Source organism: Cebus imitator, unplaced genomic scaffold (genome assembly GCF_001604975.1).
Source record: "Cebus imitator isolate Cc_AM_T3 unplaced genomic scaffold, Cebus_imitator-1.0 Scaffold217, whole genome shotgun sequence".
NCBI lineage: Eukaryota > Metazoa > Chordata > Mammalia > Primates > Cebidae > Cebus > Cebus imitator.
In genome coordinates this window covers 3,426,322-3,449,624 of record NW_016107532.1, presented here as the reverse complement: position 1 = coordinate 3,449,624, position 23,303 = coordinate 3,426,322, and the positions used below count along the sequence as shown (strand labels likewise).

General features: G+C 59.3%; 1 protein-coding gene across 6 annotated transcripts; it reads left to right on the top strand.

Moving 5' to 3' along the window:
- Nucleotides 1-23,105, top strand: ADAM11 (ADAM metallopeptidase domain 11). 6 transcript variants are annotated; one of them, XM_017549341.2, is made up of 27 exons: nt 1-273; nt 735-910; nt 11,024-11,100; nt 11,287-11,353; nt 12,649-12,734; nt 12,821-12,896; nt 13,313-13,379; nt 13,444-13,507; nt 13,896-13,970; nt 14,057-14,128; nt 14,312-14,478; nt 15,332-15,416; nt 15,516-15,606; nt 15,727-15,778; nt 16,240-16,339; nt 16,422-16,493; nt 16,612-16,704; nt 17,122-17,202; nt 17,746-17,796; nt 17,909-17,972; nt 18,201-18,300; nt 18,516-18,635; nt 18,729-18,897; nt 18,986-19,100; nt 19,186-19,276; nt 20,546-20,563; nt 21,078-23,099. In XM_017549341.2, the coding sequence occupies exons 7-27, from the start codon at nt 13,366-13,368 to the stop codon at nt 21,091-21,093; spliced, it is 1,710 nt and encodes a 569-aa protein (XP_017404830.1). In that variant the 5' UTR covers nt 1-273; nt 735-910; nt 11,024-11,100; nt 11,287-11,353; nt 12,649-12,734; nt 12,821-12,896; nt 13,313-13,365; the 3' UTR covers nt 21,094-23,099. The 6 variants fall into 6 exon arrangements, with proteins under 6 accessions (XP_017404830.1, XP_017404825.1, XP_017404826.1 ...); XM_017549336.2 differs by having other exon boundaries at nt 7-273; nt 13,444-13,511; XM_017549342.2 differs by lacking the exon at nt 1-273 and adding an exon at nt 338-500 and having other exon boundaries at nt 21,078-21,214.
- Nucleotides 23,106-23,303: the final 198 nt, after the last annotated feature.

The window sequence follows — 23,303 nt, the reverse complement described above, 5'->3', positions numbered from 1 at the left end:
AACCCGGCCCCGCCGCCCCGCCGGGATGGCCGCGGCCGGACAGCACTGAGCCCCGGCGCCGTCCCCTCCGCCCCCACCGCTCCGCGACCCCCGCCCGGCCCAGCGCCCCCGCCCCGGCTCCGCAGCCGGCGCCTCCCCACCCCCGTCCCTGCTCCCGCCCTCCCCGCGCCGCTCGCAGCCGCAGCCCCCGAACGGGGAGGAATGAGCGAGCCATGAGGCTGCTGCAGCGCTGGGCGTTCGCGGCTCTGTTGCTGCCGCTGCTCCCCACGCCCGGTGAGTGACCCCCGCCCGGCCCCGGCGCCCCTTCCCTGCCCCCGCCACAGGATGTGCGGCGCTTGCTGCTGCAGCCGCCTTTTCCTGCAGTGCTCGGGGTGACTGCCGGTCCGGAGTGCGGGAGGGTGGGGGAGTAGGAGAAGAGGGAAGGTGCGTTCACCCACCTGTCCCCAGCTGGCCGGTCCCACCACGTCCCTGCCCCTGCCACCGACCGGCCGGCTCTGCAGGTCTCTGCGGGTTTGGGCGAATGGGGGGGGCAGTCGTGACAGTTGGGCGAGAGTGAAGCTCCTGGCCCCCTCCCCGCGGGCTCTTCCCTCTGCAGGGCAGCCAGATCCTCCCACCCGGATCGCCCCAGGGCTCCAGGGGCCACACCAGAGTGGGGGATGCGGCATGCACACCCCATTCCCAAGTCTCCTGCCCAGGGTGGGCAGCTGCTTGTAGCCATGGCCTTGTTTCCCAAGGTCTTGGGACCCGGGGTCCTGCTGGAGCCCTGCGATGGGGGGGCTTACCCCAGCTGGGAGGCCCAGAAGCCCCTGAGGTCACGGAACCCAGCCGTCTGGTAAGGAAGAGCTCCGGAGGAGAGGTCCGAAAGCAGCAGCTGGACACCAGGGTCCGCCAGGAGCCACCAGGGGGCCCGGTGAGTGGGGCTGGGTGGTGAGGCCAGGGGCTGAAGCAGGCCTCAGAGCCCGGGGGAGGCCACGGGGTAGTCAGGGCTGGAGCCTCCTCAGCAGCTGCCCCGCAGGCTCCCCTTCTGTACAGAGGTCTATCAGGTAGGTGCTGGAGCCCACTGGGGGGAGGACCCAGCCTGCCCAGCCCCAGGGCCCCCTCCCACTATTGCAGGGTCCCCTGTCCTCAGTGGGGATCCCAGATGCTGAGGTCTCAGGCCTGCTTTGGGTCAGCCTTCCAATGATCCCCTGCTACGCTCTGGCCAAAGCTAGTGGTTCTGCTCAAAAGAGGGCTTGGATGGGGCAGTGGGGGGCAGGGAGAGGCAGCCCAGATCCAGTCAGGGATTAGGGCTCCCAGGTTCTCACTGCAGCCACCTCAGTGGGCTTTCTTGGAACAGCTTAGTGCTTGCTCCTGCCTCAGTTTCCACACAGTGCTGAAATAGGCTTACTGTTCTCCTTCCTATCCTGGCTGAAGGTGGGGCCCTGGAAAATAACTTGAGGCCCCGAGCCAGCTCTACCTGCCTGCCCACTGTCCCTTTCAGCTGCCAGGCCCCTCCTGCCTCCCAGAGGAAGGTTGGGAATGAAGGAGATTAATTGCAATTAATAATTAATTAATATCATGTGAATAATAATCACCCAGATGGAATATTCATTCAGCACACCCCAGCGCTCCAAGAGCTGGAGCTGAAAGCGAGCCAGGCCAACAGGGCAGCAGAGGGCGGGATGGCCGGCGAAGGGCCAGCACAAACAGGAGGTGCAGGGGAGAGACCCAGAGGAGGGAGGCAACTGAGGCCTGGGAAGTTTTGGCAGCTGGGAGTGGTGGGAGGTAAATTGGGCTGGGCAGAGGGAGGAAGGAGGGAAACGGAGGCTAACATTACGGACATCTGTCAGACTGGCATCTGGCCCTGCCTAATGTACTTGGTTAAAAGCCCTTAAGGGAGGGGAGCAGAGGGGGATATGGGGTGGTGCAGGGGTGGGGAATACTGATGAAATGGATGGAGCAGGAAGGGAGCATGCATAATAGATGGACCATCACTCAGGGCCGTGCAGAGGGCCGGGAGAGGGGGCTAATGATCCAAGGCCGGCGGGCGCTGGGGGTTGGGGGGGTGGAAGCAGACTTCAGCGCCTGCCCAGGCTCCCTGGGAGGTGCATGGTCCCAGGGCTGGGATGGGGTGTCCTGGCTGCTGAGTCTGGCTGTTCTTGCCTGGTGTCACTCCCTACCTGTGAACTGTGCACCCTGTGGTTATACTGCAGCGGATCTGATGACCTGCCCAACTGCTGGGACTCTGGCTTGTGCTTTAGGGGATGTGCAGATTGAGTCATGGAGGGATGCCACCTCGGGGTCAGGGGACAGAGTTGAGGGAAAGCCTGGAGTCAGGTAGGGATGAAGAGTCAGGTATTCCAACTGGGCAGGCCGCTCCTTCAGCCTGACCCTTTCTGAGCAGAGACAGAGGCCGCAAAGGTGGGAGGTTCTGGGCTGCGGTGGTGTCTGCGGCGGTGTCTGCAGCTGTGTGGGAAGGTCAGGGTGGGTGCAGTTGAACTGCTCGTGTTGGGGTCTCTGTGTTGTTCTGCAGGTGAGTGGGCGCATGTGAGGTGTGTATGTGACCCACCAATTCCAGATACTTCTGAGGGGTGTCTGAGAGCCTGCGGGGAGGAAATGGAGTTCCGTGGATCTTCGGGGCAGTGATTATCTCCAATTTTGGGGTCTCTCTGGGACTGAGACTTCCTAGGGTCCTTATGGCAACCTCCTCTAGGGACTTGTTCAGGGTCCTGTCTTATCTGTGCCTCAGTTTCCCCTGAGGTACCAAAGCTGTGGACTTCTCTGGCCCACTCACCCAAGCTTTGTATGCACTTTACATCACTTATTTCTCTGACTCTGGAAGGCTGGTAATTTTTGTCAGCCCCATTTTGCAGATGAGCAAACTGGGGCTCAGAGGGATGAAGTAAATTGCCCAAAGTCAATCAGGTCTTAAGCAGCAGAGCTGGGAGTTTTCTCCACACCAGGGCACTTCCCACAGTGCTATTCTGCCTCCAGGGCTCTCTGGATTTGGGTCCAGGAGGCAATCTTCCAACCCTGCTCAGAGCAAGGAGGATGGAAGATGCCAAAGGAGACAAAAAGACACATGCAGGCCGGGTGCGGTGGCTCATGCCTGTAATCCCAGCACTTTGGGAGGCAGAGGCAGGTAGGTGACCTGAGTTTGGGAGTTTGAGACCAGCCTGACCAACATGGAGAAACTCCGTCTCTACTAAAAATACAAAATTAGCCAGGCGTGGTGGCACATGTCTATAATCCCAGCCTCTCAGGAGGCTGAGGCAGGAGAATTGCTTGAACCCGGGAGGTGGAGGTTGTGGTGAGCCGAGATCGAGACACTGTACTCCAGCCTGGGCGACAAGAGCAAGACTCCCTTTCAAAAAAAAAAAAAAAGACCATATCCAGAATATTTTCCCCTACAGGACGGGAAGGAGATATCGCAAACCCTGAGTCCCCTGCCTGGCATTTCTCCCCGGGATTAGAGCCCTTTTGGCCTCAGAGCCACTGGCTCTGATGGTGGAGCCGGTGCAGACTTGAGCTTGTGTCTGTCCCAGCCGGAAGTATGCCAACTGGGTGCTGCTTGGGTTTTGCCCTAAGTTACTGCCCTGGTTTGGAACTTCAGGCCCAGCAGGTGTTGAGCCAGCAGCAAGATCTCCAGCCATGTAGCGAGTCCAGGAGAACATGCTAGCTGGCAGGGCCTGGGGCACTGAGCTGCTGTGGCTTTGGGCTGGTGGCTTGACCCTTCTGAGCCCATTTCCTGTTCCCTAAAATCAGTATGGTAACATATCTCAGTCCCACCTACTACCAGGAGGTGGCGATGGGAAAGGATTTTACATGCTGAGGACTCCTGGCTTGATGGGGGGTGAGGGCGCAAGTGCGTCTGGGACAGGGGAAGAGGTACAGTGGCCAGGAAGGAATTAGAAGCTGGAGAAATTAGGCTGGGTGCAGTGGCTCACAGTGGCCAATGTCAGGGGATTGCTTGAGGCCAGGAGTTTGAGACTAGCCTAGGCAACATAGTGAGACCCCTGTCTCTACCAAAAAAAAAAAAAAAAAAAAAAAAAAAAAAAAAAAAAAACCAAGAAAATTAGCCAAGTATGGTGGCACGCACCTGTAATCCCGGCTACTCGGGAGGCTGAGGCTGCAGGATCGCTTGAGTCCAAGAGTTCAAGGCTGCAGTGAGCTGTGGTTGCTCCTGATCTACGGAGTGAGAGCCTGTCTCACACAATAAAACAACAAGGTAGAGAAATCACAATTATTTTGGAGCAGGCACTCCTTTACACATATTAATTTATTTAATCCTCATCACAGCTCCAGGAGGTGGGGCTGTTATTCCCATTTCGCAGGTGGAGAAACAGGCACAGAGAGGCAATGTAACTGCCCAAAGAGACACAGCACTTCAGCACAGGGTCAAGACTCATCCCCAAAGGAGCGTCCTCACCCAACACGATGCCGCTTCTTGCTCAGGGCGGAAGGGAAGAAAGAGACAGACACACGCTTGCCCCCTCTCTGCCACTGCGTTCAGCCCCCTCATTTCTTTCTTTTTTCTTTTCTTTTTTTTTTTTTTTGAGACGGAAGTCTTGCCCTTTCACCAAGGCAGGAGTGTAATGGCGCGATCTCTGCTCATTGCAACCTCCACCTCCTAGGTTCAAACGATTCTCCTGCCTCAGCCTCCCAAGTAGCTGGGATTACAGGTGCCTGCCACCACACCCAGCAAATTTTTGTATTTTTTCTTTTTTAGTAGAGACGGGGTTTCACCGTGTTGGCCAGGCTGGTCTCAAACTCCTGACCTCGTGATCTGCCTGCCTCAGCCTCCCAAAGTGCTGGGATTACAGGCGTGAGCCACCAAGCCCCGCCAGCCCCCTCACCTTTGTGCAGCCTAAAAGCAACCTAGGCCCGAGGCCTGGAGAAGTGGGGAAGTTTCTGGAAGTGCGGAACCCTGTGCTCCCAGAGAGCCTGCAGCTGAGGGGTGGTGCAGGTCAGCCAAGGCTAGTGTGTACAGTTGGACTGTTGTCCACTGCACTAGGGTGCCTGGGCAAGGGGTAAGTGAGCTGAATGCAATCCATGGGCTTATGCGGCCACATGCATTCTGACTTGCAGGGGGACCCCTTTTTCTTTCTTTTTTTTTTTTTTCAGACAGAGTCTCGCTGTGTCGCCCAGGCTGAAGTGCAGCAAGCAGCACAATCTCGGCTCACTGCAGCCTCCACCACCTGGGTTCAAGCAATTCTTGTGCCTCAGTCTCCTGAGTAGCTGGGATCACAGGAGCGCACCACCATGCCTGGCTACTTTTTGTATTTTTAGTAGAGATGGGGTTTCACCATGTTGGCCAAGCTGATCTTGAACTCCTGACCTCAAGTGATCCTCCTGCCTCAGCCTCCCAAAGTTCTGGAATTACAGGTGTGAGCCACCTCACCTGGCCTTGGGACCCCTTTTTCTGATTCGCACCAAGCTGCTGTGTGGGTTATGCCTGCCCCTGGGGAGACCCAGCCTCCTTGGGAACCAAGGAGAGAGCAGGACAGGGGGAGGTGACTAGGGTCAGGGTGAGGGGGTCGCAGACCTGGTACATAGATGCCCATCTGAGCCAGCTGGCGGCGGGGCACCTCAATCTCTGGGCTATGCTCTTGCAAAGGCTGCCCAGGCCAGCATTTACTGGAAACGCCACCCCAGAAGCCCCCCCCCAGTGGGCATGTGATGCAACAGTGTTTGCATTTTCTTGCTGCAGAAGGGTGGAGGGCAGTTGAGGAAGGCTCGCACCCAGCTCTTGAAGACGGGAGTCACAGGCAGGGTGCCACAGGGGGATCAGCTTTGTGCCTGGTCCTAGTATCCCATAGAGCCAAGGCCACGCTATGGTCTGTGTGGCCAAAGTTGCAGCTCTCTCTTGGGATGGGGCAGGTGGCTCGACACCAGGAATAGGATTTGTGCTGGACCCAGCTTGTTACGAGGTGGGGCATGAACTGAGCCTTGCCATGCCAGAGAGTTCAGCAGGCTCAGTTTTGGTGTGAAAGGCTGCATGCAGGTGGGCGCGGTGGCTCATGCCTGTAATCCCAGCATTTTGGGAGGCCGAGGCGGGCAGATCACAAGGTCAAGAGATCAAGACCATCCTGACCAGCATGGTGAAACCCCGTCTCTACTAAAAATACAAAAATTATCTGGGCATGGTGGTGCGCACCTGTAGTCCCAGGTACTTGGGAGGCTGAAACAGGAAAATCACTTGAACCTGGGAGGCAGAGGTTGCAATGAGCTGAGATTATGCCACTGCACTACAGCCTGGGTGACAGAGCAAGACTTTGTCTCAAAAAAAAAAAAAGAAAGAAAGAAAGAAAAGAAGAGATGCATGCTGTAGCCTTGGGTGGCACAGCCTTAGTGCAGGTCCTGCTCCCCTGCTTCTGACTGTGTGACCTGAGCCAGCCACGGAGCCCCCTGAATCCCACCTTCCTCATTCATAAAATGAGGATGCTCAGTCTTCACCTCTCAGGCTGTTTCAAGGACTCGAGGAGACACCGAATGTCAGGTGTCCAGCCCGGGATCTGGCAAAAGAGCCGAACTTCAGCATCTCTGAGTGTCCAGGCAGGGCTCTGGGTCCCTGGTGCTAGCATGAGGGCTGGGTATCAGAAACAGGAGCCAGGGTATTTAGGGGTTACCTGTCAGGCTCAGGGTGGGGTGCAGGGGAGAAACCACAAGAGCAGGACTCTGGCCTGTGGGCTTGGCCTCACCCAAGCACCCTCCTGGCTGCCTAGAGGAACCCAGCTGTCCAGAGTCTGTCCCCAGAGGGACTGATGACCCCGTAAGGAGGTGGCTCTGTTCTCAAAAATGTAGGTCAAATCCCATCATTGGAAATTCATCTGGCTGTTCTCATTGTCTGGGAATCCCGCTGCCCTTTTGATAAATGGAGCACCAGCTCATGGCCGGGGGTGGGTGGGGGGAGCTGGCAGGTGGGTGGGTGGGTGGGAGGTTTCTCCCAGCCGGGACATACTCCCAGGCAGGGCTCCTGCCTCTCTGGCTCGTCCCCCATCTGCAGCCACCCGGCCCACAAGGTGGTGGTATCTCCTTGCGGGAGAGTATTCCAGAAAGATGTCCTCAGGTGAGACACCTGACAGGTAAATCACACCATCCACCCAGATCTGGAGCATAAGGCCACCGTGCTGTCTTGTCCTGGTCACAGTAGGTGATCCAAAGGGGTCGTTTATCCAGTTCCTCAAAGCCCTGTTCATTTGAGGACATTTATACTTCCTTCTTCTTATTATTACTGACCCTTATGATAACACATTTAAAGGGGCTTTTATTGAATTCTCACAACAATCCTGTTGTACCGAGGGGGGATACTGAGGCCGGCGGTATGAAGCAGCTTATCTCAGGCCTTTCACTGCCTTTCCATTCAATGTGAGTGTGGAGCCGGTGGGCAGGGAAAAAGGCAGGCATAGCCCCGGCCCCAGGGGAGTAAAGGTCACCCACCTGAAAAGCCAAATCAGTGATCAAAGAAGTATATGTCTACTATGCTCTTAAAGGCCCAGGGGTAAGGGCTCCAGAGCCCTGCAGGGGGTTGGCAGGTGCAGGCTGTGCGGATGAGGGTGGGGAGGAGAGGAAGGTTGGGGCAGAAGTTCAGGGTCAGCACCTGAGGGGATGTGCCTGGAGGTGGTGGGGAGCAATGGTCTCCCTGCTCAGATTTCCTGGAGCATTTGTGAATCCTAAGGCTCCTTAGTCTCCCACTTCCTAAGACTGTGAGTCTGCAGGTCTGGGGCAGAGCCCAGGCACCTGTATTTGTGCTTCTGGGTCTTCGACAGAATCTTTGCCTTCTTCTCTCTGCACCCCACATCTGGTACAGAGAGGACAAGACACAGTCCCTCTGAACAAGGTGTCTGGGAGAGTGGGTGGGCCAGCCAGAGGGAAGCCTCGGGTGGAAGGGTGATTACCCCTGCCAGGTGGTCACAGCTGCTGTGGCAACACAATCTCCAGCCCCAGGGTGAGGTCTGGCCCCACACCTCCCTGGCCACCCAGCCATGACCCTGGGCCAGTCACCTCCAGGTGTGTCCCTGAGCCTCATCCTGGCGTTTGTAAAATGAGGACCAGACGGCCTGGGCAGGTCGGGATCAAATGAGCTGGAGCATGTGAGAGCCTGGCAGGGACAAGCACAGGGCACAGGGCTGGCTGAGGACTGGCCTGACCTCCAGACCCAAGGCCCCTCCCCCCAGGGATGGAGGGACAATGGGATGAGGTCAGAGGCAGGGCAGGGGCAGGAAGAAGGGCCAGGCAGGGAGAGCAGCTTGCCTTTGATAGAGCATTGGCCTAGGCTGGACGCAGAGGCTCAAGCCTGTAATCCTAGCACTTTGGGAGGCTGAGGCAGGAGGATGGCTTGAGCCCAGGAACTCAAGACCAGCCTGGGCAACAAAGTGAGATCCCATCTCTAAAAAAATTAAGTAATTAATTTTAGAAAAAGAACATTCGCCAAGGATGATGGCTCACGCATGTAATCCCAGCACTTTGGGAGGCCAAGGCAGATGGATCACCTGCAGTCAGGAGTTCAAGACCATCCTGGCCAACATGGTGAAACCCCTGTCTCTACTAAAAATACAAAAATCAGCTGGGCGTGGTGGCAGGTGCCTGTAATCCCAGCTACTTGGGAGGCTGAGGCAAAGAATTGCTTAAACCTGGGAGGTGGAGGTTGCCGTGAGCTGAGATCACGCCATTGCACTCCAGCCTGGGCTACAGAGTGAGACTGTCTCAAAAAAAAAAAAAAAAAAAAAAAAGAATATTGGCCTAAAGCTGGGCTTGGGGTGGTCTTGGGACTGTGTGCCAGCAGGAGTCCCTCCCCACTCCCCAGGGCCACAGAGATTCTGGGGACTGAGATAGGCTTATCTGACCCATCTCTTCCCTCAGACTGGGGACAGAGTTGTGTCCCCACATGGGGCCAGGCCAGGCAAACATGTCTTGGTATGTGGTCTCTCTCTCTCTCTCTCTCTTTTTCTCTTCCCCCACCACCACCTTCTGGGGGCTCCCACAGCCCTCCTCTGGGCCACCTCCAGCCAGGCCCAGCCCCTACTCCAGCTGCCCTGGCACTGCCCCAGGGACTTATCTGGTCTGAGCCCTCTGTCCTGCCGGGGTGGTGGAGAGCCCACCCCCGAAGTTCTGCAGCACCAGGTGGGGAAGGGGTGAGCAGCAGGCAGCAGGAGGTGGTGGACAAGGAGGGTTCTGGGGCTGGCTTGGCCTCTGCAGAGAGGGGGCAGGCGAGATGGGGTGGCTCAAGGACCTCCCCATCTCCCAGCAGTCGGGGAGATTCTGCTGGTGCCAGAGCAGACTGCCAGAATCCTCCAGGCCAAGGATGGCCCCACCATGCAGCCAACCTCCCGGCCTTACACCTGGGCTCATCTGACCATTTTCATTTGGAAAATCTGAAGCTCAGAGAGGTTGCTGGGTCATCCCTTCGGCTGCATGGTGAGAGAGCAGCATCAGGGCAAGGGGTCTGGCAGGCTGCTCCTCTAGGAAGCTGCGGAAGGGGCTGGCATAGGGGCTTGTTGGCCGGGGGCAGATAGAACCAGCAGGAACAGTCCCGAGGGCAGGGGAAGGCCGGATGGTTCAGGCCGTGGGCTGGGAGGAGGATGTGGCGACTCCTTGTCCTTGACTTTCTATTTCGGGGTCGATCGATGCTCTAGGGGCTCAGGATGGAGCAGGAGCCTTGGTCAGTCTGGGATGGGGTGAGTCGGTGTCCTTGGGGTGCAGAGGCCTGCCCACCCAGGCCCTGGCCCTTGGCCCTGCGTTGCCCCTGGCCCTGCCTTGCCCCTCTCCCAGGACCTCTCAAGGCCACTGGGCCCACTTCCATTTTACCCCACCTTTGGGTTGAGATAGCCCTGGAAGCGGACTCCCGAGCTCATCACTTTTTAGCTATGTGACCTTGGGCAAGTTAGTCAGCCCCCAGTGCCTGTCCCCATCTTTCAGATGGGAATGGCAGTAGCATCTATCCCAGAGGACTGCTATGAAGATCACACGGGGCGATACCTGTAGTGTTCAGACCAGGGCCTGGCACACAAGAATTGCTTGGTAAAGATTAGCAGTGAGAGGTGGTTGAGGAGGAAACTGACAAGGCCCAGGCTGTGGATTTCATGGCCACGACCTTGGGGCTCTCTTCCTTCCGCCACCTGCCATCCCCACCACAAAGGCCAGGCAGCCAACACAAGCCTCCTGTCTTCAGGCAGGGTGGGTGACCCTCCTGTGGGGGTCTGGAGTCAGTCTTCTGGAATGAATTAGGGGTGGGGAGAAGGCCCCAGCCCTGAGTCCTCTCAGCCCTTCCTGGGCCCTAGGGTTGCTGGGATCCAGGTGTCCTTGCATGCAGGCCTAGGGGGCCACCATCTTGCTCGGGCCTGGTGCGTTGCTGTGGCAACCTGGAGCCTCCAGCCCCACTACACTCTGAAAAATTTATCAGGAAAACTTCCATGTTTAAAAATTAACCATGGGATTGAAATATTAAAGATGAGCTGCTTTGGGCGAGGCAGAGGGCAATGGATTTGGGGGTAGAGGAGCCAAGTCCTTCCTCCCAATAGGATGGCACCTGCCTGTCACCCCAGCTTCGGGGAGCCCAGCCATCCATTCCCACCCACCTGCCCGTGTCTAAGGCCTCCTATGTAGATGGAGGCTGGGGCCAGGGTAGGGGGACAGGTAGCGAGGGCCCTCCTCCCACTTCCTGTTTGTCCCTTTCCCATGATACTCCTGGGGCCCTCCCATTACTCCACCCGAGGGTGGGGTGCCCCTCACCGGCCAGGAGGGCCTGATGAGGCACGGGGCCGGCTGGGCTGACCCTCTCCATCCCAGCTGCACCCCTCTCCAGCCCAGCCTCAGAGAGGGTGAGCAGGTGCCCGGGCCCAGAGGGCAGAAGGGGAGAGCACTCCTGCCCCTGCCCACTAGTAAAGGGGACAAAGCATTTTGTCATTTTGTCCCCAAATCAATAGTGCCCTCAGCTGCTAGGGCTGGCCGCCCCCTCCCCAGGATTCCTGCCTGTCCTGGAGTCCCCCAATTCCCACCTTCAGGCCTCCTTGGATTGACTCCGCTTTGCCCTCTCCCATGCCAGCCTGTCCATCTGGCCCAGGTGAGCTTCGTCATCCCAGCCTTCAACTCAAACTTCACCCTGGACCTGGAGCTGAACCAGTGAGTGTGGCCTTGATCCCAGGAGGAAGACTGGCACCGGGGCCGGGGAGGCACAGCCGGGCTTGGCTGCTGGGGGCTTGGGGGTTGGGCCAGGGCAGGGAGGACTGGGACGCTGAGCCTAGGTAGGCCCCAAGCCCGACCTCACCTCGCCCGTGACCCCCCTTCCTGCTGCCCCCTCTGTCTCAGCCACCTCCTCTCCTCACAATATGTGGAGCGTCACTTCAGCCGGGAGGGGACAACCCAGCACAGCACCGTGAGTGCCCCTGCAGGGGCCTGGGCCAGGGTGGAAGGGAGGTGCTGTTTCTGGGGTTCTGAGGTCACAGGTGTAGGGACAGGTGACTGCTGGAGATGGGGTCCTGGCCTGGCCCCTCAGCACCTTCCCTCTCTCCCCACCCGGGAGGCTCTGAGGTTGGACGGTGGGCAGCTTGAGTACGTGGGGCCCTGAGCTCCCCTCACTTGGCCCCAGAGCTCTGACTCCCAGCCAGCCCACCTGCCTTGCGTGGGGCCTACAGGGACCCTCATTGTTCCGTGCCGGCTGCCAGGAATCCCCTCTCCAGATTCTTCTGACAGGGGCAGCTGAGGAAAGGCCCTTCAGTACCAAGGCCCCAGGAAATCCCAGCTGCCTGGGACACCAGGGTCCCAACCCTGCAGGCCCTAGAGCCTGAAAATGAATAAGCGTCTATAAATAGCCTGTCTCCCCCCCACCCCTCTACTTCCCCCCCACTGCCCCCCCATCTGTTCAGTAACTGGAGCACAAGTAATTCTGCAGGAGGCAGAGCTGGAGGGGGAGGGTGCCGCTGGTCATTGCCCCCCACCCCGCCCCAACCCACGAGGCTGGCGAGGAGGACACATGCTGCCCATCACTCCTCAGCCAACCACGGGCCCAGGGTCATCCTGGGAGGTGGTGCATGAGGTTGTGTGTGATGTTAGGGGCGAATACATGATTAAATGAGATAATACATGGTTAGTGCACAGAGCAGTGCTGGGCACAGGGTAGGTGTTAAATGAACATTGCCTGTTATTCTCAAAGGAGTCTGATCCCTTCTCCAGCCCCAGCAAATGACTAAGAACCCTTGCTGTAGGCCGGACGCCTATAATCCCAGCACTTTGGGAGGCCGAGGCAGGCAGACCACCTGAGGCTAGGAGTTTGAGGCCAGCCTGGCCAAAATGGTGAAACCCTGTCTCTACTGAAAATATATGAGAATAGCTTGAACCCAGGAGGTGGAGGTTGCAGTGAGCCAAGATTGTGCCGCTGCACTCCAGCCTGGGTGACAGAGCGAGACCCTCCCTCAAAAAAAACAAAAGAACCATTGCTGTACGCCAGCTTCCTTATTTTATACATGAGGTGAAGGAGTCCCAGAGATGGGTAGGAACTTGCCCGGGGTGGCACAGCAAATTAGGAGCACCGCCCATGTAGAAACAGGCTCCAGAGCCCCAGGCGTACCCGGAGATTGTGTCACCTGAACACAGGGCAGCTTCAGTGGCCCCCAAAAAGCCTCGAGGCCCGTCGGCCACCCCCTGCCCCATGCCAGAGTTCTGCTCCTCCAGGGGGCTGGAGACCACTGCTACTACCAGGGGAAGCTCCGGGGGAACGCACACTCCTTCGCTGCCCTCTCTACCTGCCAGGGGCTGCAGTGAGTATGGGGAGGGGCCGGGCAGCTGGGAGAAGCCTCTGGCCTATGCCCGGGGACAGTGGGGAGCTGTGCCTCTCTCTCCACAGTGGGGTCTTCTCTGATGGGAACACGACTTACATCGTGGAGCCCCAAGAGGTGGCTGGACCTTGGGGAGCCCCTCAGGTAGGCCCCTCGCCGTCCTCTCTGGTGGCCCTGCCAAGCCTGTCCCAACAGCTGTTGCTGCCACCTCTTCCTCCTCCTGCTCCTCCCTCAGTAACCCCAGCCTCACTGCCCTCTTCAGTGACCCCAGCTCTGGTTCCCTCCCTCCCCAGCTCCCCTTGTTCCCCCAGCTCCAATGTCCCCTCTGTCCCCTAAGTGACCTCCCATTGGGCTCCAATGTCCTTTGCCCTGTCTCTCAGGGTGCCCCCAGGTCTTGACCCTGGAATCTGAGCATCTGGGAGATCAGATCCGACATGGGAACTCTGGCCAGTTCTGGGTCACCTCAGGATGGGATGGGAGGAGGGCTGGATCTGGCCCCCTCAAGTGGGCCTGTAGAAGACCCAGTTGGCACCCCAAGAACTAATTTCCCCTCATTGCAGGGACCCCTTCCCCACCTCATCTACCGGACCCCTCTCCTCCCAGATCCCCTCAGATGCAGGGAACCAGGTAAGGGAAGGAAGTGGGGTGGGCAGGGGCTGGCTGTGCCCCCCCTCACCGCCCCTCCCCACAGGCTGCCTGTTCACTGTGCCTGCCCAGTTGGCTCCTCCAAATCATCTGAAGCTGAGAAGGAAAAGGCAGGTACGGGGGCCCGCACAGACCTCGGGCTGCAGAGACCTCAGGCTGCAGAGACCTTGGGCCATGGCCCAGAGCAGGAGGGCACCCCCATCCATGGCTGGGCGAAGGAGGGCTCACATGGATGTGACTGGGGGCCAGGGACTATGTCTGGGAGAAGCCCCCACCCCTTCCCTAATGCTGGCATCTACAGAGTTCCATCCTGGGCAAATCAAGGCTGCCTGCCCTCATTCCAAAGCTGAGGAGGGACAGGACCCTCTGCCAGGGGGAGCTGGCACTGTCCCTGGCTGGAGTCCAGACCCCCCATCCCCACCGCGTCTGTTCCTGGCTTGGCCATGAGATCAGTCAGACATGGAAGGGACTGATTCCAAGTGCCCACCCGCCCCCCAGGTCCGCCGGGGCCACCCTACAGTGCACAGTGAGACCAAATACGTGGAGCTAATTGTGATCAATGACCACCAGCTGGTGAGTTCCCAGGCTGGGGAAGGTGGGTGGCACTGGGAGGAAGCCCCCAAGGAGCCTGGCCCTCCTCCCGCTCCTCTCTCTCCCAGTTCGAGCAGATGCGACAGTCGGTGGTCCTCACCAGCAACTTTGCCAAGTCCGTGGTGAACCTGGCCGATGTGGTAAGCAGCTCTCCCTCTCTCCTTTCCCTCCCCCTCAGGCTCCCCACCCCACCACACACATCAGGGGGCACTGTCAGCCTCTGGCTCCCACCTCCTGGAGAGACAGACAGGCGCTCCTCCAGCCCTGGCCCGAACACTCACTCCCACCCTCCAGCCCTCTCATCTTCTCCCCTCCGGACCCAGATATACAAGGAGCAGCTCAACACTCGCATCGTCCTGGTTGCCATGGAAACATGGGCAGATGGGGACAAGATCCAGGTGCAGGATGACCTCCTGGAGACCCTGGCCCGGCTCATGGTCTACCGACGGGAAGGTCTACCTGAGCCCAGCGATGCCACCCACCTCTTCTCGTGAGTCCCCCACCCTACGCCTCCTGCCAGCCTCTGCTAGTTGCTACAGTGCTTAGGGTTACTTAACACCTGCCTTGTGCCAGGTGCTTTTCCCAGAGTCTGGGGACTGGGCTCACCTTGCACCCTGTCACCTCCCCCCCAGCCGTGGGCAACAGGCTGGGCACCTTTCCCTGAACCTGAGGCTGATGCCCTTGTCTTAGCCCTGGTGGTCCTCTTCCTCATGTCCCCTTAGTTCCATCTTTCCCCTTTCAAACTGTCCCAGCATCCCTCCTCAGGGACCCAGTGCCCTGGTAGGGAAAAAAATCTAATAAAAGGGCCTTGCAACTAGAGATGGTTTACTAGGAGCCTCTCCTTTGCCTTATGGGCAAAAGAACCCAAGGAAAGGCCAGGCATGGGCCACCATGCCTGTAATCCCAGCATTTTGGGAGGCCAAAGTGGGTGGATCATTTGATGTCAGGAGTTTAAGACCAGCCTGGCCAACATGGTGAAACCCTGTCTCTACTAAAAATACAAAAATTAGCTGGTGTGGTGGCGGGTGCCTGTAGTCAGCTACTTGGGAGGCTGAGGCAGAATTGCTTGAACCCAGGAGATGGAGGTTACAGTAAGCCGAGATGGTGCCACTGCACTCCAGCCTGGACTACAAGAGTGAAAGTGTCTCAAAAAAAAAAAAAAAAAAAAAAAGGAACAGAAGGAGGGGAGGGGTCTTGCCTGGGGTTACCAAGGCTGGTGAGAAGGGCAAGGGCCACCTCCCAAAGAAGAGCTCTTGTGTCAGGGGATCCTCAAGGCCCCCCCCACCACCCAGGAAGCCACAGGGGAGGGCAGGAGGCCATCCTGACAGTGCTCTCCCTTCCAGGGGCAGGACCTTCCAGAGCACCAGCAGCGGGGCAGCCTACGTGGGGGGCATCTGCTCCCTGTCCCGGAGTGGGGGTGTGAACGAGGTGAGCAGTGAGGGCGATGGCTGGGGGAGAGGGGCTGCGAGGGCACGACGTGCCTGTGGGAAGATGTAGACATCTGTGCCCCATCTTCCCCACTCCCAGTATGGCAACATGGGGGCGATGGCCGTGACCCTGGCCCAGACGCTGGGGCAGAACCTGGGCATGATGTGGAACAAACACCGGAGCTCAGCAGGTATCCGCCCCCGGAGGCCCCTGTGTGGCCCTCGCCCAGCAGCTCTGGGATGCGGAGGGTGTAAGTGGGAGGGTGGTCCTTGGCCTCCCTCATCTCATCTCCGCCTGGCTCACCCCTCAGGGGACTGCAAGTGTCCCGACATCTGGCTGGGCTGCATCATGGAGGACACTGGGTGAGTTCTCGGGGACAAACCGGGGGAAGGTCTTGGGTGAGGGTCGTCCTAGAGCGAGCACTCCTTGGCAGTCTGGACCAGGGGGCTCAAGAGGCCCAGCTCACAGAACCACTGAGGATCCAAGAAACCCAGTTTTCTGCAAACACTGTCCGGGGAGACCCAGATGCCCCTGCTGGAACACCAAAACCGGCCAGGCTGCAATGCGCACCGCGGCCACTGGGTGCCGCCCCAGCCTCGCGTGGAGGCACCTTCCCTCCAGAGTGCTGGGAGTCCCCAGGTTCTGCGGAGGGGACGGGGACGACTGGGACATGCGGGAGGATTCTGGTGCAATCTCGGGGCAGATCCTCCGCCTCCTCGCGATGGTGACTGAGTTCCCCAGAGCGCCTCCTCTCCAGTCTTGAGAGGGTGAGAGGGTGGGTTGGAAGGGAGCAGCCAGCGGCACCTCCCCTCGCCCTGCCCAGGTTCTACCTGCCCCGAAAGTTCTCGCGCTGCAGCATCGACGAGTACAACCAGTTTCTGCAGGAGGGTGGTGGGAGCTGCCTCTTCAACAAGCCCCTCAAGGTACCAGCTCCGCGGCTGGGAGCGTGGGAGTGGGGCCTGGGCGGAGTCCGGGCCAGACTCCCAACCTGTCCTCCCGGTCCAGCTCCTGGACCCCCCAGAGTGCGGGAACGGCTTCGTGGAGGCAGGGGAGGAGTGCGACTGCGGCTCGGTGCAGGTAAGTGATAGTCTAGGCGCCAGGTGGGGGGCCGGGATGTGTGGGTGGGCACGAGGGAACGTCCGAGTGGGGAGGATTAGGGCTCGCCGCCTCCCTTCCCTTCTCCGGCGTCCCTCAGGAGTGCAGCCGCGCGGGTGGCAACTGCTGCAAGAAATGCACCCTGACTCATGATGCCATGTGCAGCGACGGGCTCTGCTGTCGCCGCTGCAAGGTAAGGAGGACCGGCCGGGAGGGGGGCCAGGACGCAGGAGGAGCGATTGGAGGCCTTCAGATAAGGGGCGGGCGGAGGGAGGCGGGGCCTTCGGGGGCGGATTTCCTCTTGGGCGGGGCTTGATGCTAAAACAGCGCCAATGGGCAGCAAGGGGCGGGGATGAAAGATGTTGAGGGCGGGGCTACGAGGAGCGGGAAAGGAAGGCTGCCCAGAAGCAGGGAGGGGCGGGAATGTGGGCGGGCTTGGGGGCGGTGCAGAGTAGGCTGGGAGCGAGGTGGGAAGCGGCCGAGAGGTGGTGGGAGCGGGGAAATAAGAACAGGCCTGAAATGGGTGCCCGTGGAGCTAGAAGGCCCGGGATGTGGGGCCCGGGCCGAGGCATCCATCCTGCCTGACCTGGGGACCGCGTCTCTTCCCTAGTACGAGCCACGGGGTGTGTCCTGCAGAGAGGCTGTGAACGAGTGCGACATCGCGGAGACCTGCACTGGGGACTCGAGCCAGGTCCGCCCAGCCCCGCCGTCCTGTGGAGCCCTGGGCGAGGCAACCCCTACCCTGGTGGATTTGGTTTTCCCGGTGTGCGCTCTCCACTTCCCTCCTCTCCACAGCTGGCGTCGACCCCCACTGATCAGACTCAGTTTTCTTATCTGAGGAAGGGGTTCTTCATGCCTCCTGGCTTTGTTCCTTCCGTCATTAAACCAAAATTTATCGTCTGGCTGGTATTCCCAGCGCCTGGCCGGGTGCCTGGTGTAGGTTAGAGATCAGAGTGGATGATAATATTAGTTAACATCTATTAAAACCTAATTACATGTCAGGCATTTCATTCTCCCAGCCCTACAAGGGAGGGAGGCTGGAGCGGCTCTGGGGCTTGCAAATCCTTGTGGTCTGGGTCCAGAGCCAGACAGACCCCTTGTCCTAGGCGTGGAAGAGCCCTGTAGCCTGAGCCTCCACATGGGGGGAGCACTTGGCGCCAAGCATTCCTCCCTGGGGCAGGCCTCAACTCCAGTCCTGGGGCTGCTCTGCTCAGCTTCACTGCTTTCTCCACAGTGCCCCCCTAACCTGCACAAGCTGGACGGTTACTACTGTGACCATGAGCAGGTATGATGGCTGATGGCTGCTCCCCCTAGCCTGGGGTTCGGGCAGTCTCTTGTCTCACTCTAACCACTCAGCATCTCCATCCCTTGTTTCTTCCTAATTCATGGTCCCTCAGGGCCGCTGCTACGGAGGTCGCTGTAAAACCCGGGACCGGCAATGCCAGGCCCTTTGGGGCCATGGTGAGTCTGGCTAGGGCTGGGAGCGGGGACTCTGGAGGACCCAGAGCTCAGAGACTGGGGAGGGTGGGTTCCAGCTGAGCAGGCCCCTAAGTGTGTAGCTCACCAGGATCTCAGGGACCCAGGCAGGCAGCCTGGGGGTCAGGCCAAAGTGTGGGAGATGCAGGCCTGAGATCCTGGGGGTGGATCCTGGGGTGTGTGGGGGTGACGCTTGGCATCCTCTCCCCACAGCGGCTGCTGATCGCTTCTGCTACGAGAAGCTGAACGTGGAGGGGACAGAGCGTGGGAGCTGTGGGCGAAAGGGATCGGGCTGGGTGCAGTGCAGTAAGCAGTGAGTACTGAGGCTCCCAGAGGGCCTTCCAGCTCTGGGGCGGGTGTGAGACTTTCCAGAGATGGGCAGCAGGTTCTCCTAGGAGGAGCCTGTCAGTCCCAATGGGCGGGCACGTGGCAAATCAGGTGGCAGGGTGCAGGCTGAGGGCAGATTAGAGTTCAGTAGTTGAGTCTGAGGTCAAACTTGGGGCTCACTGTCTCCATGTGCCCCAACAGGGACGTGCTGTGTGGCTTCCTCCTCTGTGTCAACATCTCTGGAGCTCCTCGGCTAGGGGACCTGGTGGGAGACATCAGTAGTGTCACTTTCTACCACCAGGGCAAGGAGCTGGACTGCAGGTGCTGGCTGGGACCAAGGCTAGGGAGGGGAGGTTGCAGCTGTGCTGGGGGTTAGGAGACAGGGGGCTGAGACTGGCTGTGTCGCGTCCCTAGGGGAGGCCACGTGCAGCTGGCAGACGGCTCCGACCTGAGCTACGTGGAGGATGGCACAGCCTGCGGACCCAACATGCTGTGCCTGGACCATCGCTGCCTGCCAGCCTCCGCCTTCAACTTCAGCACCTGCCCCGGCAGTGGGGAGCGCCGGATTTGCTCCCACCATGGGGTGACTGCCTGGAGGCTGGGATGGCGGGAGAGGCTTATAGGAGGGGCCAGGCCCCTGCTCACCTCTCATGGCCCTGCCCCACCTCTAGGTCTGCAGCAATGAAGGGAAGTGCATCTGTCAGCCAGACTGGACAGGCAAAGATTGCAGTATCCACAACCCCCTGCCCACGTCCCCACCCACGGGGGAGACGGAGAGATACAAAGGTGAGGCTGGAGCTGGCCAAGGTGGGGCTGTCTGTCCCGCTCTCTGTGCCTGTCCCCACCGACTGAGCCCTGCCCTCCTCCCCAGGTCCCAGCGGCACCAACATCATCATTGGCTCCATCGCTGGGGCTGTCCTGGTTGCAGCCATCGTCCTGGGCGGCACGGGCTGGGGATTTAAGTAAGAGACACACACACCCTGTGCCTGTGCCCCCTGGTGCTCTTGAGGGGGGTCAGAATCCCTGACTGGTAGAGCTGAGGGTCCTCCCTGAGAGCTTAGCTAAACCAGAGCTCACATATCATAGGTCCAAACAGCCTGCAGGGCTTAACATTTAGAAACCAGAAAATTTGGGCTGGGCTCGGTGGCTCACACCTGTAATCCCAGCACTTTGGGAGGCCAAGGTGGGCGGCTCACCTGAGGTCAGGAGTTCAAGATCAGCCTGGCCAACATGGTGAAACCCCACCTCTACTAAAAATACAAAAATTAGCTGGGCATGGTGGAGTGCGCCTGTAGTCCCAGCTACTCGGGAGGCTGAGGCAGCAGAATTGCCTGAACCCAGGAGGTGGAGGTTGCAGTGAGCCGAGATCTTGCCACTGTACTCCAGCTTGGCGCCTGGCGACAGAGTAAGACTCTGTCTCAAAAAAAAGGAAAAAAAAAAAAGAAACCAGGAAATTTTAGGCTGGATGCGGTGGCTCACACCTGTAATCCCAGCACTTTGGGGTCCAAGGTGGGTGGATCACCTGAGGCCAGGAGTTCAAGACCAGCCTGGCCAACATGGTAAAACCCCATCTCTATTAAAAATACAAAAATTAGCCAGGCGTGGTTGTGAACAACTATAATCCCAGCTACTTGGGAGGCTGAGACAAGAGAATCTCTTGAACCCAGAAGGTGGAGGTTGTAGTGAGCCGAGATCACACCACTGCACTCCAGCCTGGGTGACAGAGTGAGACTCCATCTCAAAAAAAAAAAAAAAAGAATGAACGAATCCTGGAGATTTTACATTAGCAATCTGATTTCCAGCTTCTCTGGAAACATGACAAGGTGCCCCATCGTGCCTCCAGGCATCCCCACATAGCTGCAGAGTGGAGCTGGGCAGGGGCCGCTCAAGCCAGGCGTGTCCCCTCCGGTCCCCCATCCTCACCCAGCCTATGATGCTTTGTGCGTTTCTAAGTCTGGGGTCCTTCTGCTGGTCTAACCCCCTTAATGTGCAGAGGAGGAACCCAAGGCCCAGGGTCATATCATTGAGTTAGTGACAGCATCAGAACTAGAAGCTGGGACGCATTTTTGGTGGGTGTCCTGGGTAATTCTCCCTGGCCCTTACATTAGAGTCCAGGCCCCAGGAACCCTGGCCCCTCTCTGGGGGCTCTGGGGCAAGGGGTTGCATGGCAGCTGAAGGCCCCTTCCTGAGAGGAGTGGAAGGTCAGATGTCTCCTTTTCCTCCCCCTCCAGAAACATCCGCCGAGGAAGGTACGACCCGACCCAGCAGGGGGCAGTGTGATGCCGGCCACGTCATTTCTCCCGCTGTCCTTGTCTCCTCCATCTCATTCGTCACCCCGCGTTCTGTGGATGGGGAGTGGGGGCTGTTTCCCCCACTCCTGCTGCCAAGCTGTCCCAGCAGGGGTGGGAGAGCCTCACTCGGGGAAGAAGGTCCCAGCCTGCCCTCACCTCGCCCGCCACCCGCTCAGGCCTCGCGTCCTGCTTGTGTGCCTGGCTGCGGCCAGACCCTCCCCCACCACCAGGTGGACCCTAGACCTGGAGCTGTGCCCCTGGCAGTCCCCATCCTTGGGAGGGGCCTCCCTGTGCGTCCCATCTGTTTTGTCTTCCATGTCACCACTGTCTGACCTGCAGATCCCCTCCCCGGCCAGCCTGTGACTTGCCGCCTGCCTCCAGGGCCCAGCGCTGAGCTCCAGGGCCCTGCTGGGGGGGCTCTACCCCATGGCCCCTGCTCACGTCCTCCCCTGATGCCCCCTCTCCGTTCCAGGTCCGGAGGGGCCTAGGTGCCACCCCCCTCCCTCCAAGCCTGGCACCCACCGTCTTGGCACTGAACCACGAGGCTGCCCCCATCCAGCCACGGAGGGAGGCACCATGCAAATGTCTTCCAGGTCCAAACCCTTCAACTCCTGGCTCCGCAGGGGTTTGGGCGGGGGCTGTGGCCCTGCTCTTGGCACCATCAGGGTGGACCAGGCCTGGAGGGCGCTTCCTCCACAGCCCCCACCCACCTCCTGCGGCTCAGCCTTGCACACCACTCCCCCGTGTGAATGTAGCTTCCATTTCACGGATTGCCACAGCTCAACTCGGGGGCCTGGAGGGATGCCCCTAGGCAGCCACCAGTGGACCTGGCCTGGATGGCCCCTCCTTGCAACCAGGCAGCTGAGACCAGGGTCTTACCTCTCTGGGACCTAGGGGGAAGGGGCTTCCATCTACATATTTTTAAACTGAATCTTAATAGATGAATGTAAACTCGGGGGTGCTGGGGCCAGGGCAGTTGTGGGGATGTTTTGACACTGACAGGAGGGCCTGGAGGAACTGAGGTGTGGCTGTCCCCCAGACCCTCCACTGGGATGACCACACCTGGAGTCCTGTCACTGAGCACAGGCATCCCAGCTTGCCCCCACCCAGCCCCCCTGAGCTTGGAGGAAGTATGAGTGCTGATTCAAACCAAAGCTGCCTGTGCCGTGCCCAAGGCCTAGGTTATGGGCACGGCGACAACATGTCCCAGATCGTCTTCAATTCCAAAACAACCATCCTGTCCCTGTCAGGATGCAGGGATTTGGGGGGAGGGGAATCTAGAAAATATAGTCCCTGAAATAAAATGGCACCTTCCCCCTTTCAAGAAGGGTGATTCTGGGGCCAACTCAGGGTTTAGGTGCCCCCTGGTGTGGCCTAGATGCCCCCGCCTGGGCCATCTTTCCGGGGAGGACTCTCTGGAGGTGAGGCCTAGGTGGCCCCGTGCCTGCAGGGTTAGGGGCTCTGCCTGGGATGAGCAGGAGGAGGTAGGAAAGGGAGGTCTCACAGATGATCCTAGGCTGCCCCATCAAGTCCATTCCACTCCCTCCCCAATTCCAGGGCCGAGTAGTAAGTTTACAGACGTTTCCCCCATTACATGCCCCATCCCTCCCTGCCGCAGCCAAGCCTAGCCAGGTGGAGCTCCTCAGTCTTCACACGGTCCTGCCGGCGGCCTTCCCTCATGACCCTGGCTTCAGAGGAAGGAACTCTGGCTCCTTGACCCTAAAAGATAGCTGGCAGGGGCCAGATGGGGGCCAGCTACCTGATGGATGAAAGCCACAAGTGAATGCGGTTCCTGTCGCCAGGGGCACCCTGGCAGGGAGCTCTGAAAACGCCAGGCCCATAAGCTGTTTGTTTGAGCCCCTCTGTTTCTGGGACACCTTTGAGGAGGAGTTGTGGAGGGAATCGTTCCCTGTTAATTCACACCACCCTCAGGCCTGGGACCCGCTGACCCCATTTGGGTGGCTGCATGCACCCGACAGCAGTGGGGTCCGCATACCACGCTCCAGCTGGCACTGCCCACTCAAGGGCTGAGTGGAGGCACCCCTTGGGCCAGCTCTGCTCCACCAGCCCTGCAAGCTGAGGCGGGGCAGGGAAGGGCCGCGTGTCGTGCTGTTGCTGCGCCACCTGAAGGCATCTGTCCTCGGGTGGTGCACGCGTGCGCAGGCACGGTGCATCTGGGCACAGCATCTGGATCCACACCTCTGCACAAGTGTGAATACCTCTGCACACATGGGCATATCTGTGTGTGCACGTGTACATAGGGGTGGGGAACATGAGACTTCCTGTGACCAGTCACCCTGGCTCCCAGTTGTCTGCATCTCCCTGCCCCGCCCTAGCGAGTGCCTGCCCTGGCGGAGCCCAGGGAGGAGTGGAGGCTGCCTCTGCCTGGGCCTTCACACAGCATCCTGTACATACATCACCTGGGGCGGGGGGTGGGGAGGCAGGGACAGGAGCATCAATTAAAGATCACATCCTGGGGCTTCCAGGGAGCTCACACTAACCTTTCGTCTCTTTCCTGTCTGAATGGCCATGCTGTGACTTGTCCCCTCTGGCTCTAGAGGGAGCATGACAACTGGGATACTGGAGCGGGAAGGGAGCGCCCACCAGCTGCAGGAGCTGGGAGGAAGGGGTGTTGCTTCCCATTCACATGAGGAAACAGGGTGGAGGCCTGCCCTCCCCATTCCTTAGCTCTTCCAAC

Bases quoted from the DNA above. Each gene is read 5' to 3' on its own strand.
- ADAM11 (XM_017549335.2), top strand. From the start codon at position 213: ATGAGGCTGCTGCAGCGCTGGGCGTTCGCGGCTCTGTTGCTGCCGCTG. The intron at 11,354-12,648 runs GTGAGTGCCCCT...CTGCTCCTCCAG, and splicing joins GGACAACCCAGCACAGCACC to GGGGCTGGAGACCACTGCTA. The intron at 17,797-17,908 runs GTATGATGGCTG...ATGGTCCCTCAG, and splicing joins ACTACTGTGACCATGAGCAG to GGCCGCTGCTACGGAGGTCG.